Raw genomic sequence first — 18,242 nt, 5'->3', positions numbered from 1 at the left:
TCGAGGGGTTCGGGTGGTTTACATATAGAATAACAGATACCCGGGACTGAGTTACAGACTGGAATCTAATCGAGGGGTTTGGGTGGTTTATATACAGAATAACAGGTACCCGGGAGTGAATTACAGACTGGAATCTAATCGAGGGGTATGGGTGGTTTATATATAGAATAACAGATACCCGGGAGTGAGTTACAGACTGGAATCTAATCGAGGGGTTCGGGTGGTTTATATATAGAATAACAGATACCCGGGAGTGATTTACAGACTGGAATCTAATCAAGGGGTTTGGGTGGTTTATATATAGAATAACAGATACCCGGGAGTGAGTTACAGACTGGAATCTAATTGAGTGGTTCGGGTGGTTTATATATAGAATAACAGATACCCGGGAGTGAGTTACAGACTGGAATCTAATCAAGGGGTTTGGGTGGTTTATATATAGAATAACAGATACCCGGGAGTGAGTTACAGACTGGAATCTAATCGAGGGGTTTGGGTGGTTTATATATAGAATAACAGATACCCGGGAGTGAGTTACAGACTGGAATCTGATGGCTTCCATGTGAACCGGGGTGTTGGTGTCCACCTTGTCAATGCCCAGTGCGAATAAACTCCTGAGTCCGTGCCCAATTGAAGTATTAGAGATGTGGCAGGCGTTAGAATCGAAGTCCACGACTTCCGGGTGCGGCGATGACCAGCTGAATCACACGTTTCGGCAGCTCCCGGTGAAACGGACTTTTGGGCTCTTAATAAGAGCCCCAACGGCAATTTTAACGGCTAAAAGTACAGTGCGGCGAACCAGAAGGGAATCCCCCCTGAATACGGATGGAAAAAGGAGAGGAAGGTGGCCGGATTGCGGTGGATCCTTTAGAGCAGCGGCAAGGAAGGCAAGCAAAAACCAAGATGGCGTCGGAAGGTGGCAGTTTAACATGGGGCCCTGAACAACAAGAGTTCTTGAAATGCTGTGTGGAAGAGCTCAAAAAGGAAATGAAGAAGGAGCTGTTGGCCCCGATATTGCAGGCGATCGAAGGGCTAAAGGAGGAGCAAAAGACCCAGGAGCGGGAGCTTCGGGTCGTGAAGGCAAAGGCTGCCGAGAATGAGGACGACATACAGGGCCTGGTGGTGAAGACGGAGACGCATGAGGCACACCATAAACGATGTGTGGAAAGGCTGGAGGCACTGGAGAACAACGCGAGGAGGAACAACCTAAGGATTCTTGGTCTTCCTGAAGGTGCGGAGGGAGCGGACGTCGGGGCATATGTGAGCACGATGCTGCACTCGTTAATGGGAGCGGAGGCCCCGGCGGGTCCGCTGGAGGTGGAGGGAGCATACCGAGTGATGGCGCGAGGACCGAGAGCAGGAGAAATTCCTAGAGCCATAGTGGTGAGATTCCTCCGTTTTAAGGATAGAGAGATGGTCCTTAGATGGGCAAAGAAAACTCGGAGCGGTAAATGGGAGAACGCGGTGATCCGCGTATACCAAGACTGGAGTGCGGAGGTGGCGAGAAGGAGGGCGAGCTTTAATCGGGCCAAGGCGGTGCTTCACAAAAAGAAGATAAAATTCGGAATGCTGCAACCGGCAAGACTGTGGGTCACATATCAAGGGAGGCACCACTACTTTGAGACGTGGACTTTTATCGTGGAAGAAAAATTGGAATGAGCGGGTTATTAAAAAAGAACGTTTGAAACAAAGTGGTGGGGCGAGTATGGGGGACGAAGAGGGGGGTAAAAAGGGGGGAAAGAGGAGTTTTATGTTATTAATCCTGCGATGTGGTAACTTTTCTCTCTTCCACAGGTGGTGATGGGGGGAGGAGGGGAGGTGGAGGAGATGGGACGTTGGCCATTGGGGGCGGGGCCAAGGGGGAAGCGCGGGCTCGGTTCCCGCGCTATGATAATCATGGCGGGAATAGGGAAGCAGGAAGGAGGGGGCGTCGCACGGTGCGAGCCGAGGTCACGGGGGGAAGCCGATGTCGGCCAGAGTTTGCTGACTTCTGGGAGCAACATGGGGGGAGTAACTACGCTAGTGGGGGATCTAGCGGGGGGGTGGGAGGGGGGAATTATTGGGCTGCTGCTGCTGGGGAGAGGGGGGAGCTGGTATGGGGTGGGATGGGCGGGGGGGCACCGCCTGGGGGGGACACAGCTGCGTGGGAACCGGGTGAGGAGCTGGAAAAAGGGGATGGCTAATCGACAAGGGGGGGGGGGGAGTAAAAATGCCCCCCAACCCGGCTGATCACGTGGAACGTGAGAGGGCTGAACGGGCCGATAAAGAGGGCACGGGTACTCGCACACCTTAAGAAACCTAAGGCAGACGTGGTTATGTTACAGGAAATGCACTTGAAACAGATAGACCAGGTGAGACTACGCAAAGGTTGGGTGGGGCAGGTGTTCCATTCGGGGCTAGATGCGAAAAACAGGGGGGTGGCTATATTAGTGGGGAAGCGGATAATGTTTGAGGCAAAGACTATAGTGGCGGATAGCGGGGGCTGATACGTGATGGTGAGTGGCAAACTACAGGGGGAGACGGTGGTCTTGGTAAACGTATATGCCCCGAACTGGGATGATGCCAATTTTATGAGGCGGATGCTAGGACGCATTCCGGACCTAGAGATGGGAAAGTTGGTAATGGGGGGAGATTTCAATACGGTGTTGGAACCAGGGCTGGACAGGTCGAGGTCCAGGACTGGAAGGAGGCCGGCAGCAGCCAAGGTGCTTAAAGACTTTATGGAGCAGATGGGAGGAGTAGACCCGTGGAGGTTTAGCAGACCTAGGAGTAAGGAGTTCTCGTTTTTCTCCTATGTCCACAAAGTCTATTCGCGAATAGACTTTTTTGTTTTGGGAAGGGCGTTGATCCCGAAGGTGAGGGGAACGGAGTATACGGCTATAGCCATTTCGGATCACGCTCCACATTGGGTGGACTTGGAGATAGGGGAGGAAACAGAAGGGCGCCCACCCTAGAGAATGGACATGGGACTAATGGCAGATGAGGGGGTGTGTCTAAGGGTGAGGGGGTGCATTGAAAAGTACTTGGAACTCAATGATAATGGGGAGGTCCAGGTGGGAGTGGTCTGGGAGGCGCTGAAGGCAGTGGTTAGAGGGGAGCTGATATCAATCAGGGCACATAAAGGAAAGCAGGAGAGTAGGGAACGGGAGCGGTTGCTGCAAGAACTTCTGAGGGTGGACAGGCAATATGCGGAAGCACCGGAGGAGGGACTGTACAGGGAAAGGCAAAGGCTACACGTAGAATTTGACTTGCTGACTACGGGCACTGCAGAGGCACAGTGGAGGAAGGCACAGGGTGTACAGTACAAATATGGGGAGAAGGTGAGCAGGTTGCTGGCCCACCAATTGAGGAAAAGGGGAGCAGCGAGGGAAATAGGGGGAGTGAGGGATGAGGAAGGAGAGATGGAGCGGGCAGCGGAGAGAGTGAATGGAGTGTTCAAGGCATTTGATAAAAAATTATACGAAGCTCAACCCCCGGATGGGAGGGAGAGAATGATGGGCTTTTTGGACCGGCTGGAATTTCCCAAGGTGGAGGAGCAGGAGCGGGTGGGACTGGGAGCACAGATTGAAATAGAGGAAGTAGTGAAAGGAATTAGGAGCATGCAGGCGGGGAAGGCTCCGGGACCGGATGGATTCCCAGTTGAATTTTACAGTAAATATGTGGACTTGTTCGCCCCGCTACTGATGAGGACCTTTAATGAGGCAAAGGAAAGGGGACAGCTGCCCCCGACTATGTCTGAGGCAACGATATCGCTTCTCCTAAAGAAGGAAAAGGACCCGCTGCAATGCGGGTCCTATTGACCTATTTCCCTCCTAAATGTAGACGCTAAGATTCTGGCCAAGGTAATGGCAATGAGGATAGAGGATTGTATCCCGAGGGTGGTCCATGAGGACCAAACTGGGTTTGTGAAGGGGAGACAGCTGAATACGAATATACGGAGGCTGCTAGGGGTAATGATGATGCCCCCACCAGAGGGGGAAGCGGAGATAGTGGTGGCGATGGATGCCGAGAAAGCATTTGATAGAGTGGAGTGGGATTATTTGTGGGAGGTGCTGAGGAGATTTGGTTTTGGAGATGAGTATGTTGGATGGGTGCAGCTGTTGTATAGGGCCCCAGTGGCGAGTGTGGTCATGAATGGACGGGGATCTGCATACTTTCGGCTCCATAGAGGGACAAGGCAGGGATGCCCTCTGTCCCCATTATTGTTTGCACTGGCGATTGAGCCCCTGGCAATAGCATTGAGGGGTTCCAAGAAGTGGAGGGGAGTACTTAGAGGAGGAGAAGAACACCGGGTATCTCTGTATGCGGATGATTTGTTGTTATATGTAGCGGACCCGGCGGAGGGGATGCCAGAGATAATGCGGACACTTCGGGAGTTTGGAGAATTCTCAGGATATAAACTGAACATGGGGAAAAGTGAGTTGTTTGTGGTGCATCCAGAGGAGCAGAGCAGAGAAATAGAGGACTTTCCGCTGAGGAAGGTAATCGGGGACTTTCGGTACTTGGGGATCCAGATAGCCAAGAATTGGGGTACATTGCATAGGTTAAATTTAACGTGGTTGGTGGAACAAATGGAGGAGGACTTCAAGAGATGGGACATGGTATCCCTGTCACTGGCAGGGAGGGTGCAGGCGGTTAAAATGGTAGTCCTCCCGAGATTCCTCTTTGTGTTTCAGTGCCTCCCGGTGGTGATCACGAAGGCTTTTTTCAAAAGGATCGAAAAGAGTATCATGGGTTTTGTGTGGGCCGGGAAGACCCCGAGAGTGAGGAAGGGATTCTTACAGCGTAGTAGGGATAGGGGGGGGCTGGCACTACCGAGCCTAAGTGAGTACTACTGGGCCGCCAATATCTCAATGGTGAGTAAGTGGATGGGAGAAGAGGAGGGAGCGGCGTGGAAGAGATTGGAGAGGGCGTCCTGTAGGGGGACTAGCCTACAAGCTATGGTGACGGCCCCATTGCCGTTCTCACCGAAGAAATACACCACAAGCCCGGTGGTGGTGGCGACTTTGAAAATTTGGGGACAGTGGAGACGGCATAGGGGAAAGACGGGAGCCTTGGTGGGGTCCCCGATAAGAAATAACCATAGGTTTGCCCCGGGGAGAATGGATGGGGGATTTGGAATATGGCAAAGAGCAGGAGTAACGCAACTGAAAGATCTGTTTGTGGATGGGAAGTTCGCAAGTCTGGGAGCGCTGACCGAGAAATATGGGTTGCCCCAAGGGAATGCATTCCGGTATATGCAACTGAGGGCTTTTGCGAGGCAACAGGTGAGGGAATTCCCGCAGCTCCCGACACATGAGGTGCAGGACAGAGTCATCTCAAAGACATGGGTGGGGGACGGTAAGGTGTCAGATATATATCGGGAAATGAGGGGGAGATTATGGTAGATGAGCTGAAAGGGAAATGGGAAGAAGAGCAAGGGGAGGAGATCGAGGAGGGGCTGTGGGCAGATGCCCTAAGCAGGGTAAACTCATCGTCCTCGTGTGCCAGGCTAAGCCTGATTCAATTTAAGGTGTTACACAGGGCGCATATGACTGGAGCACGGCTCAGTCAATTTTTTTGGGTAGAGGATAGGTGTGCGAGATGCTCGAGAAGCCCAGCGAATCACACCCACATGTTCTGGTCATGTCCGGCACTACAGGGGTTCTGGGTGGGGGTGACAAAGGTGCTTTCGAAGGTGGTGGGGGTCCGGGTCGAACCAAGCTGGGGGTTGGCTATATTTGGGGTTGCACAAGAGCCGGGAGTACAGGAGGCGAGAGAGGCCGATGTTTTGGCCTTTGCGTCCCTAGTAGCCCGGCGCAGGATACTTTTGATGTGGAAGGAAGCCAAGCCCCCGGGGGTGGAGACCTGGATAAATGACATGGCAGGGTTTATAAAGCTGGAACGGATTAAGTTCGTCCTAAGGGGATCGGCTCAAGGGTTCACCAGGCGGTGGCAACCGTTCGTCGAATACCTCACAGAAAGATAGAGGGAATGGAAAAGAAGAAGGTAGCAGCAGCAGCCCGGGGGGGGGGGGGGGGGGGGAGGGGGGGGGGGAGGAACCAGAAGGACTCTCAGGGTTATGAATATATATGTATAATATGTATAGGTCGTTGCTATAAATAATTGTATATTGGACTGTTAAATCATATTTTTGGAGAGTGTTTATCTGAGACAAGGCAGTTGCTATTCAGTTTTAGTTTTTGTTATATATTATTTATTCTTTGTTTATAAAACAGGTCATTGTTATTTATACTGTTATATTATTGTGTAAAGGATATACAATGTACTGTGATGGTTGACCAAAATTTTCAATAAAATATTTTTTAAAAAAAAGAATCGAAGTCCACACAGGTGATGAGTTTTGCTGGAGTACAAGCGAATAAGACAAAGAGCCACTGACAACAAAACAGAAATCTTTTATTGCATGTAATACATACTGGCAATCTAAAACTCTCAGTAGTCAGGTTGAGAAGTTGGGAGAGAGTCTGTAGGCTCCCCAGAACATTGGAGATGTGAGCGCTCTGTGAACTGTGTGCCTTTGAAATACTCACAGAGCCCACATCACCAGGGTGAGGCAGAATGCAATTAGAAATTCTTCATGATTTAAATGCTCCCCATGAAACACTCCCAGGACAGGTACAGCACGGAGTTAGATACAGAGTAAAGCCCCCTCTACACTGTCCCCATCAAACACTCCCAGGACAGGTACAGCACGGGGTTAGCTACAGAGTAAAGCTCCCTCTACACTGTCCCCATCAAACACTCCCAGGACAGGTGCAGCATGGGGTTAGATATAGAGTAAAGCTCCCTCTACACTGTCCCCATCAAACACTCCCAGGACAGGTACAGCACGGAGTTAGATACAGAGTAAAGCTCCCTCTACACTGTCCCCATCAAACACTCCCAGGACAGGTACAGCACGGAGTTAGATACAGAGTAAAGCTCCCTCTACACTGTCCCCATCAAACACTCCCAGGACAGGTACAGCATGGGGTTAGATACAGAGTAAAGCTCCCTCTACTCTGTCCCCATGAAACACTCCCAGGACAGGTACAGCACGGGGTTAGATACAGAGTAAAGCTCCCTCTACACTGTCCCCATCAAACACTCCCAGGACAGGTACAGCACGGGGTTAGATACAGAGAAAAGCTCACTCTACACTGTTCCCATCAAACACTCGCAGGACACGAACAGCACAGGGTTAGATACAGAGTAAAGATCCCTCTACACTGTCCCCATCAAACACTCCCAGGACAGGTACAGCACGGGGTTAGATACAGAGTAAAGCTCCCTCTACACTGGCCCCATCAAATACTCCCAGGACAGGTACAGCACAGGGTTAGATACAGAGTAAAGCTCCCTCCACACTGTCCCCATCAAACACTCCCAGGACAGGTACAGCACGGGGTTAGATACAGAGTAAAGCTCCCTCTACACTGGCCCCATCAAATACTCCCAGGACAGGTACAGCACAGGGTTAGATACAGAGTAAAGCTCCCTCCACACTGTCCCCATCAAACACTCCCAGGACAGGTACAGCACGGGGTTAGATACAGAGTAAAGCTCTCTCCACACTCTCCCCATCAAATACTCCCAGGACAGGTACAGCACAGGGTTAGCTACAGAGTAAAGCTCCCTCTACACTGTCCCCATCAAACACTCCCATGACAGGTACAGCACGGGGTTCGATACAGAGTAAAGCTCCCTCCACACTGTCCCCATCAAACACTCCCAGGACAGGTACAGCACAGGGTTAGATACAGAGTAAAGCTCCCTCTACTCTGTCCCCATGAAACACTCCCAGGACAGGTACAGCACGGGGTTAGATACAGAGTAAAGCTCCCTCTACACTGTCCCCATCAAACACTCCCAGGACAGGTACAGCACAGAGTTAGATACAGAGTAAAGCTCCCTCTACACTGTCCCCATCAAACACTTCCAGGACAGGTACAGCACGGGGTTAGATACAGAGTAAAGCTCCCTCTACACTGTCCCCATCAAACACTCCCAGGACAGGTACAGCACAGGGTTAGATACAGAGTAAAGCTGCCTCTACACTGTCCCCATCAAATACTCCCAGGACATGTACAGCACGGAGTTAGATACAGAGTAAAGCTCCCTCTACACTGTCCCCATCAAACACTCCCAGGACAGGTACAGCACGGTGTTAGGTACAGAGTAAAGCTCCCTCCACACTGTCCCCATCAAACACTCCCAGGACAGGTACAGCACGGTGTTAGATACAGAGTAAAGCTCCCTCCACACTGTCCCCATCAAACACTCCCAGGACAGGTACAGCACGGGGTTAGATACAGAGTAAAGCTCTCTCCACACTCTCCCCATCAAACACTCCCAGGACAGGTACAGAACAGGGTTAGCTACAGAGTAAAGCTCCCTCTACTCTGTCCCCATGAAACACTCCCAGGACAGGTACAGCACGGGGTTAGATACAGAGTAAAGCTCCCTCTACACTGTCCCTATCAAACACTCCCAGGACAGGTACAGCACGGGGTTAGATACAGAGTAAAGCTCCCTCTACACTGTCCCCATCAAACACTCCCAGGACAGGTACAGCACAGGGTTAGATACAGAGTAAAGCTCCCTCTACACTGTCCACATCAAACACTCCCAGGACACGAACAGCACAGGGTTAGATACAGAGTAAAGCTCCCTCTACACTGTCCCCATCAAACACTCCCAGGACAGGTACAGCACGGGTTTAGATACAGAGTAAAGCTCCCTCTACTCTGTCCCCATGAAACACTCCCAGGACAGGTACAGCACGGGGTTAGATACAGAGTAAAGCTCCCTCTACACTGTCCCCATCAAACACTCCCAGGGCAGGTACTGCACGGGGTTGGATACAGAGTGAAGCTCCCTCTACACTGTCCCCATCAAACACTCCCAGGACAGGTACAGCACGGGGTTAGATACAGAGTAAAGCTCCCTCTACTCTGTCCCCATCAAACACTCCCAGGACAGGTACAGCATGGTGTTAGATACAGAGTAAAGCTCCCTCCACACTGTCCCCATCAAACACTCCCAGGACAGGGACAGCACGGGGTTAGCTACAGAGTAAAGCTCCCTCTACACTGTCCCCATCAAACACTCCCAGGACAGGTACAGCAGGCGGTTAGAAACAGAGTAAAGCTCCCTCTACACTGTCCCCATCAAACACTCCCAGGACAGGTACAGCACGGGGTTAGATACAGAGTAAAGCTCCCTCTACACTGTCCCCATCAAACACGCCCAGGAGAGGTACAGCACGGTGTTAGATACAGAGTAAAGCTCCCTCTACACTGTCCCCATCAAACACGCCCAGGACAGGTACAGCACGGGGTTAGATACAGAGCAAAGCTCCCTCTATACTGTCCCCATCAAACACTCCCGGGACAGGTACAGCACGGGGTTAGATACAGAGTAAACCTCCCTCTACACCGTCCCTATCAAACATTCTCGGGACAGGTACAGCACGCGGTTAGATACAGAGTAAAGCTCCCTCTACACTGTCCCCATCAAACACTCCCGGGACAGGTACAGCACGGGGTTAGATACAGAGTAACGCTCCCTCTACACCGTCCCTATCAAACACTCTCAGGACAGGTACAGCACGGGGTTAGATACAGAGTAAAGCTACCTCGACACTGTCCCCATCAAACACTCCCAGGACAGGTTCGGCACGTGGTTAGATACAGAGTAAAGCTACCTCGACACTGTCCCCATCAAACACTCCCAGGACAGGTACAGCACGGGGTTAGATACAGAGTAAAGCTCCCTCTGCACTGTCCCCATCAAACACTCCCAGGACAGGTACAGCACAGAGTTAGATAAAGAGTAAAGCTCCCTCTACACTGTCCCCATCAAACACTCCCAGGACAGGTACAGCACGGGGTTAGATACAGAGTAAAGCTCCCTCTACACTGTCCCCATCAAACACTCCCAGGACAGGTACAGCACAGGGTTAGATATAGAGTAAAGCTCCCTCTACACTGTCCCCATCAAACACTCCCAGGACAGGTACAGCACAGGGTTAGATACAGAGTAAAGCTCCCTCTACACTGTCCCCATCAAACACTCCCAGGACAGGTACACACGGGGTTAGATACAGAGTAAAGCTCCCTCTACACTGCCCCCCATCAAACACTCCCAGGACAGGTACAGTACAGGGTTAGATACAGAGTAAAGCTCCCTCTACACTGTCCCCATCAAACACTCCCAGGACAGGTACAGCACGGGGTTAGATACAGAGTAAAGCTCCCTCTACACTGTCCCCATCAAACACTCCCAGGACAGGGACAGCACGGGGTTAGATACAGAGTAAAGCTCCCTCTACACTGTCCCCATCAAACACTCCCAGGACAGGGACAGCACGGGGTTAGATACAGAGTAAAGCTCCCTCTGCACCGTCCTTGTGGCTGTGGGGTGCTGACAATCATTTGCGGAGGGGGCACAGTGCAGGATTGGAGACAGCACATTAAATACACAAGATTCGGTGTTGCACAGGCAGCGGTTAAAATTAATTACACTTGTCGATGGTTCAGTTGCTCTAAACTCTGTGGCGGAGGAGTTTGGGAACTGCCAGCAAGTTTCCTCCTGACCTTTGTTCATTGGCACTTGTTCGTGTGTCACGTTTCGGTTTCGCGCTCCCCGCCCGCTCGCAAGGATGTGGCGGCGATGTGATGTCGCAGAGGTCGCATCACACCCATCCATTTGCTTCCCCCCTCCCTCCACGCCCCACATCACTGTCTCGCTCCATGCCACCCGCACATCGCCACCCCCTGCACCCCCACCCCCAAACCTCCTTCACTCCCGGATGTGCGTCCTTCCGAGCCAGGAGGGGAGGCTTTGACCTTTGACCTGGGCCTGCCGTTGTCCCCCCCTCCCCTCCAGTTGCTCAGTTCAGCATGTTCCCCTGGGAGCTGGATCGGGCCAGGTCAGTGGAGACAAAGTAGGTGTTCAGCTCGCCTTTCCCCTTCACCTCGATCACCCCTCGGTAGTGGCAGGTATAGCTGAGCCTGCAGAGAACATTGTTGGTCTCCTCCGTTACCTGTCGGGGGCAAGAGAGGCCAGGCAATGAGCAACATCATTCAAAATCCACAGTAACTCAGAACCCCACCCCCTGCCCACAGCGACATTAATGGGGTTTGTGTCCATTGGGATTGTGCACGACAGGCACAATGCAAACGGGTAAAACTCCAGGCCCAGATGGGTTCCCGGTGGGGTTTTGTCAGAAGGTTTCGAACAGGCTGGCGCCGCTATTCGTGGAGATGTATGCGCATGGGGTAGCTAGGGGGTGCTGAGGGAGACGGTGGGACAGGCATCTATTTCGCTTCCGTTAAAAAAGGTTAAGGACCCAGTGGAGTGTGGGTCATATCGGCCAATCGCGCTGCTAAATATGGATGCCAAGATTCCGGCTAAGGTGTTGAAGCTGAGATTGGAGGAATGCCTTCTGCAGGTGGCTGGGGAGGATCAGATGGGGTTTGTAAAGGGTAGGCAGTAAATGTGGTGCTTGCCCTATCAGAAGAGGGCTAGCAAGAGGTGGAGATGGTGCCGGATGTGGAGAAGGCATTTGATTGGGTAGCGTGGAGTTATTTGTTTGTGGTGTTGGAGTGGTTTGGGGTTGGGCCTATGTTTGTGGCGTGGGTAATACTGTTTGTATGGCCAGTGTTTGTACAAATGAGGTAAACTCAGGATATTTTCAACTGCAGAGAGGAACGAGACAGGGGTGTCCCATGTCCCCCTTTTGTTTGCACTGGCGATAGAGCCAGAGGCTATTGCGCTGGCGATAGAGCCCTAGGCTATTGCGCTGGCAATAGAGCCCTAAGCTATTGCGCTGGCGATAGAGCCCTAGGCCATTGAGCTGGCGATAGAGCCCTAGGCCATTGAGCTGGCGATAGAGCCCTAGGCTATTGCGCTGGCGATAGAGCCCTAGGCCATTGCGCTGGCGATAGAGCCCTAGGCCAATGCGCTGGCGATAGAGCCCTAGGCTATTGCGCTGGCGATAGAGCCCTAGGCCATTGAGCTGGCGATAGAGCTCTAGGCCATTGCGCTGGCAATAGAGCCCTAGGCCATTGCGCTGGCGATAGAGCCCTAGGCCATTGAGCTGGCGATAGAGCCCTAGGCCATTGAGCTGGCGATAGAGCCCTAGGCCATTGAGCTGGCGATAGAGCTCTAGGCCATTGCGCTGGCAATAGAGCCCTAGGCCATTGCGCTGGCAATAGAGCCCTAGGCCATTGCGCTGGCGATAGAGCCATAGGCCATTGAGCTGGCGATAGAGCCCTAGGCCATTGCGCTGGCAATAGAGCCCTAGGCTATTGCGCTGGCAATAGAGCCCTAGGCTATTGCGCTGGCGATAGAGCCCTAGGCCATTGCGCTGGCAATAGAGCCGTAGGCTATTGCGCTGGCGATAGATCCCTAGACTATTGCGCTGGCGATGGAGCCCTAGGCCATTGAGCTGGCGATAGAGCCCTAGGCCATTGCGCTGGCAATAGAGCCCTAGGCCATTGCGCTAGCAATAGAGCCCTAGGCTATTGCGCTAGCAATAGAGCCCTAGGCTATTGCGCTGGCGATAGATCCCTAGGCTATTGCGCTGGCGATAGAGCCCTAGGCCATTGCGCTGGTGATAGAGCCCTAGGCCATTGCGCTGGCAATAGAGCCCGAGGCCATTGCGCTAGCAATAGAGCCCTAGGCTATTGCGCTAGCAATAGAGCCCTAGGCTATTGCGCTGGCGATAGATCCCTAGGCTATTGCGCTGGCGATAGAGCCCTAGGCCAATGCGCTGGCGATAGAGCCCTAGGCTATTGCGCTGGCGATAGAGCCCTAGGCCATTGCGCTGGCGATAGATCCCTAGGCCATTGCGCTGGCGATAGATCCCTAGGCTATTGCGCCGGTGATAGAGCCCTAGGCCAATGCGCTGGCGATAGAGCCCTAGGCTATTGCGCTGGCGATAGAGCCCTAGGCCATTGCGCTGGCGATAGAGCCCTAGGCCATTGCGCTGGCGATAGAGCCCTAGGCTATTGCGCTGGCAATAGAGCCCTAGGCCATTGCGCTAGCAATAGAGCCCTAGGCTATTGCGCTAGCAATAGAGCCCTAGGCTATTGCGCTGGCGATAGATCCCTAGGCTATTGCGCTGGCGATAGAGCCCTAGGCCAATGCGCTGGCGATAGAGCCCGAGGCCATTGCGCTGGCGATCGAGCCCTAGGCTATTGCGCTGGCGATAGAGCCCTAGGCCATTGCGCTGGCGATAGATCCCTAGGCTATTGCGCTGCCGATAGAGCCCTAGGCCATTGCGCTGGAGATAGAGCCCTAGGCCATTGCGCTGGCGATAGAGCCCGAGGCCATTGCGCTGGCGATAGAGCCCTAGGCTATTGCGCTGGCAATAGAGCCCTAGGCCAATGCGCTGGCGATAGAGCCCTAGGCCATTGCGCTGGCGATAGAGCCCTAGGCCAATGCGCTGGCGATAGAGCCCTAGGCTATTGCGCTGGCGATAGAGCCCTAGGCCAATGCGCTGGCGATAGATCCCTAGGCTATTGAGCTGGCGATAGAGCCCTAGGCCAATGCGCTGGCGATAGAGCCCTAGGCCATTGAGCTGGCGATAGAGCTCTCGGCCACTGAGCTGGCGATAGAGCCCTAGGCCATTGCGCTGGCGATAGAGCCCTAAGCTATTGCGCTGGCGATAGAGCCCTAGGCTATTGCGCTGGCGATAGAGCCCTAGGCACTTGCGCTGGCGATAAGAGCCCTAAGCTATTGCGCTGGCAATAGAGCCCTAGGCCATTGCGCTAGCAATAGAGCCCTACGCTATTGCGCTAGCAATAGAGCCCTAGGCTATTGCGCTGGCGATAGATCCCTAGGCCAATGCGCTGGCGATAGAGCCCTAGGCTATTGCGCTGGCGATAGAGCCCTAGGCCATTGCGCTGGCGATAGATCCCTAGGCCATTGCGCTGGCGATAGATCCCTAGGCTATTGCGCTGGCGATAGATCCCTAGGCTATTGCGCTGGCGATAGAGCCCTAGGCCAATGCGCTGGCGATAGAGCCCTAGGCTATTGCGCTAGCGATAGAGCCCTAGGCCATTGCGCTGGCGATAGAGCCCTAGGCCATTGCGCTGGCGATAGAGCCCTAGGCCATTGCGCTGGCGATAGAGCCCTAGGCTATTGCGCTGGCAATAGAGCCCTAGGCCACTGAGCTGGCGATAGAGCCCTAGGCCATTGCGCTGGCGATAGAGCCCTAGGCCATTGAGCTGGCGATAGAGCCCTAGGCCATTGAGCTGGCGATAGAGCCCTAGGCCATTGAGCTGGCGATAGAGCCCTAGGCCATTGCGCTGGCGATAGAGCCCTAGGCCATTGAGCTGGCGATAGAGCCCGAGGCCATTGCGCTGGCGATAGAGCCCTAGGCCATTGAGCTGGCGATAGAGCCCTAGGCTATTGCGCTGGCGATAGAGCCCTAGGCCATTGCGCTGGCGATAGAGCCCTAGGCTATTGCGCTGGCAATAGAGCCCGAGGCTATTGCGCTGGCGATAGAGCCCTAGGCCATTGTGCTGGCGATAGAGCCCTAGGCCATTGAGCTGGCGATAGAGCCCTAGGCCATTGAGCTGGCGATAGAGCCCTAGGCCATTGTGCTGGCGATAGAGCCCTAGGCCATTGTGCTGGCGATAGAGCCCTAGGCTATTGCGCTGGCGATAGAGCCCTAGGCCATTGAGCTGGCGATAGAGCCCTAGGCCATTGTGCTGGCGATAGAGCCCTAGGCCATTGTGCTGGCGATAGAGCCCTAGGCCATTGAGCTGGCGATAGAGCCCTAGGCCATTGAGCTGGCGATAGAGCCCTAGGCCATTGAGCTGGCGATAGAGCCCTAGGCCATTGCGCTGGCGATAGAGCCCTAGGCCATTGAGCTGGCGATAGAGCCCTAGGCCATTGCGCTGGCGATAGAGCCCTAGGCCATTGAGCTGGCGATAGAGCCCTAGGCTATTGCGCTGGCGATAGAGCCCTAGGCCATTGCGCTGGCGATAGAGCCCTAGGCTATTGCGCTGGCAATAGAGCCCGAGGCTATTGCGCTGGCGATAGAGCCCTAGGCCATTGTGCTGGCGATAGAGCCCTAGGCCATTGAGCTGGCGATAGAGCCCTAGGCCATTGTGCTGGCGATAGAGCCCTAGGCCATTGTGCTGGCGATAGAGCCCTAGGCTATTGCGCTGGCGATAGAGCCCTAGGCCATTGTGCTGGCGATAGAGCCCTAGGCCATTGAGCTGGCGATAGAGCCCTCGGCAATGGGGCTGCTCAAGGCATTTGGGGTTTTTTCGGGATACAAATTGGATTTGGAGAAGAGTGCCTTTTGGCCTCCATTCCGCAATGGGAGCTGGCTTGGGGGGATTGCCATTCCGCGTGGCGATTACTCACTTCAGGGGGCTGGGTTCTCCGATTCTGAGGCTACGTCCGCAGGATCCGTCTGGAAAGTTGGCGCCGCCCCCTCACCGATCCTCTGCCCGGTGGGGGACTTGCAGCCACACAGCGTAAAGCCCACTGGCTTTACCTATGGATGCGGACGCAGAATGGCCTCCTCCGTGGCCGTGTGTGCGCATGGTGGCGCAAACCCGGCTTGCCAAAAACTGCCCACCTGTAACTCCCCTCGCCATCCCCCCGGACCACCACCCACCAGTCCACCCAAACCCCGGCGAAGCCCCCCCTGCCAACGGAACGGCTCCCCCCGCCCCCTCCCACCGAATGTGACACAGTCCGCAGCCGCCACGCGAACTTTACTCGGCCCATGGAGGGGGCGGAGCATCATGAGAAGGGGCCTCAGGTGACGACCTGGCAGCACGGTAGCCTTGTGGGTAGCACAATTGCTTCACAGCTCCAGGGTCCCAGGTTCGATTCCCGGCTTGGGTCACTGTCTGTGCGGAGTCTGCACGTCCTCCCCGTGTCTGCGTGGGTTTCCTCCGGGTGCTCCGGTTTCCCCCCACAGTCCAAAGATGTGCAGGTTAGGTGGATTGGCCATGATAAATTGCCCTTAGTGTCCAAAAAAGGTTAAGTGGGGTTATTGGGTTACCGGGATAGGGTAGATACATGTAACACAATAACCCCCCCTAACCTGCTTGGTCACTGAGGTAATTTAGCCCGGCCAATCCACATAACCTGCACATCTTTCGGGACTTGTGGGAGGAAACCGGAGCACCCGGAGGAAACCCACGCAGACACAAGGAGAACGTGCAGACTCCACACAGACAGTGACCCAAGCCGGGAATCGAACCTGGCGCTGTGAAGCCACAGTGCTAACCACTGTGCTGCCCTGGAGGTGCAGGTGGCTCAAGACTGGACCCAGTTCCGTCAATTGAATTTTACGTGCCTGGTGGGTAGGGTTAAGGCGGATTTGTTGAGGTGGGACACCCTCCTCTTAGCATTGGCAGGCCCGGTGCAGGCGGTACAGATGAATATCTTGCCATGGTCTTTACTTTTATTCAGTGTTTACCGGTCTTCTAGGAGGTGGAAGGGTTAATCACATTGTTTGTCTGGGTAGGTAAGGTAGTGAGGATTCGGAAAATGGTGCTTCAGAGAGGGAGCCAGTCAGGGGTTTTGGCTCTGCTGAACCTGTTGTATTATTATTGGGCGGCGACGCCAAGAAGGTGCGGGATTGGAGCAGGGAGCTGAAGGCAATGTGGTTGAGGCTGGAGGCAGGCTCTAGTAGAGGGTCGGGGCTGCGGACGCTGGCAACTACGTGGATCCCATTTGCCCCAGGGAAATATTTGAGTAGTCCAGTGGTGGTGGCCATACTGAAGATACGGAGGCAATGCGGGCAGCATTTTAAGTTAGGGGCGGGGTCGAAGCTGATGCCGATCGGAGAGAATCATGTGTTTTATGTCGGGCGAGATTGGATGTTAGGCTTCGGGGCTGGGAGGAGCGGGGAGGAGGGTGGGGTGGGGGGGGGGTGGAAATGTGGGACTTATTTCTGGAGGGGCGGTTTGCGAGCTTGGAGGAGTTGGCGGAGAGGTTTGAGATTCCACGGTGGGGCATTTAGGTCGATGCAGGAGCGGGATTTTGCAAGGAAGGTTTTCCCGACGTTTCCGGTGGTACCATCTTCCTGGTTGTTGGAAGGGGTGCTGTCGGTGATGGGGTTGGAGGGAGGGGGTCATCTCGGGGATTTATGGGAGGACTCCGGAGGAGGATACGGTGTCGTTAGAGGGGGTTAAGGCCAAGCGGGAGGAGGAGTTGGGGGTGGCGTTGGAGGAGGCGTTGCAGAGGGAGAATGCATCAACCTCGTCCGCAGGACTAGAGTTGATACAATTACAGCTGGCACACAGAGAGCACCTGAGTTGAAGATGAGCCGGGTGTTTGAGGGATTGGGGGATATTTGCGTAGGGTGTGAGAGAAGTCCTACCCGAAAGTGAGAAATTTTGGAAAGCTTTCTCCCGCACAATGTCGGTGATCTTGCCCTTGGACCAGGAGCCCAGTCCCCTGGGGGCCATATTTAGGGTGTCGCACCTGCCGCACCTGCAGACAGTAGTGGGGGCAGGTGCCATGGCCTTCGCCTCACTGATCGCTGGGTCATGTTACATGGAGGTCAGCTTCTCTCCCCGGTGCCCCAGTGTGGCTGGGGGACCTGATGGTGTTCCTGTATCTTGAGAAGGTTAGGTTCATCTTGAGGGGGGGGTTATTGCAGGGTTCAATAAGAAATGGGGTCTGTTAAAAGAGTCGGTCACCGTCGGCTGCTTAGGGGAGGGGGAGTATCAATGGGGGGGGCAGGGATGGGGAGGGTTATTTTTTGACTCATATGTGTATTGGATGGGAGAGTGGGGGCGGTTCTTGATATTGTTTTTGCTTTGTGTTTTGTTTCATGTATAAAATGGCAAAAAGTTAAAAAAACAAATAAAAATATGTTTCTAAATTAATGGGGAAGGAGTTTGGGTCCATTGGGATTGTGTACAGTGGGAGTGAATGGGAAGGGGTTTGGGTCCATTGGGATTGTGTAAAGTGGGAGTGAATGGGAAGGGATTTGGGTCCATTGGGATTGTGTAGAGTGGGAGTGAATGGGAAGGGATTTGGGTCCATTGGGATTGTGTAGAGTGGGAGTGAATGGGAAGGGATTTGGGTCCATTGGGATTGTGTCCAGTGGGAGTGAATGGGAAGGGGGTTGGGTCCATTGGGATTGTGTGCAGTCGGAGTGAATGGGGAGGGATTTGGTCCATTGGGATTGTGTACAGTGGGAGTGAATTCGAAGGGGGTTGGGTCCATTGGGATTGTGTACAATCGGAAGAATGGGAAGGGGTTTGGGTCCA

At 53.9% G+C, this 18,242-nt stretch overlaps 1 protein-coding gene across 1 annotated transcript in view; it reads right to left on the bottom strand.

The window, feature by feature from the left end:
• Nucleotides 1–10,755: 10,755 nt before the first annotated feature.
• LOC140419821 (adenylate cyclase type 2-like) overlaps nucleotides 10,756–18,242 on the bottom strand; it is a 170,278-nt gene continuing 162,791 nt past the window's right edge. Inside the window, exon 26 of the mRNA XM_072503843.1 lies at nucleotides 10,756–11,029. Coding sequence (XP_072359944.1) covers nucleotides 10,877–11,029 — 153 coding nt within the window. The 3' untranslated portion in view covers nucleotides 10,756–10,876. The remainder of the gene's footprint in view (nucleotides 11,030–18,242) is intronic.

Source organism: Scyliorhinus torazame, chromosome 5 (assembly GCF_047496885.1).
Source record: "Scyliorhinus torazame isolate Kashiwa2021f chromosome 5, sScyTor2.1, whole genome shotgun sequence".
Lineage (NCBI taxonomy): Eukaryota > Metazoa > Chordata > Chondrichthyes > Carcharhiniformes > Scyliorhinidae > Scyliorhinus > Scyliorhinus torazame.
This window is presented reverse-complemented; position numbering and strand designations above follow the sequence as displayed.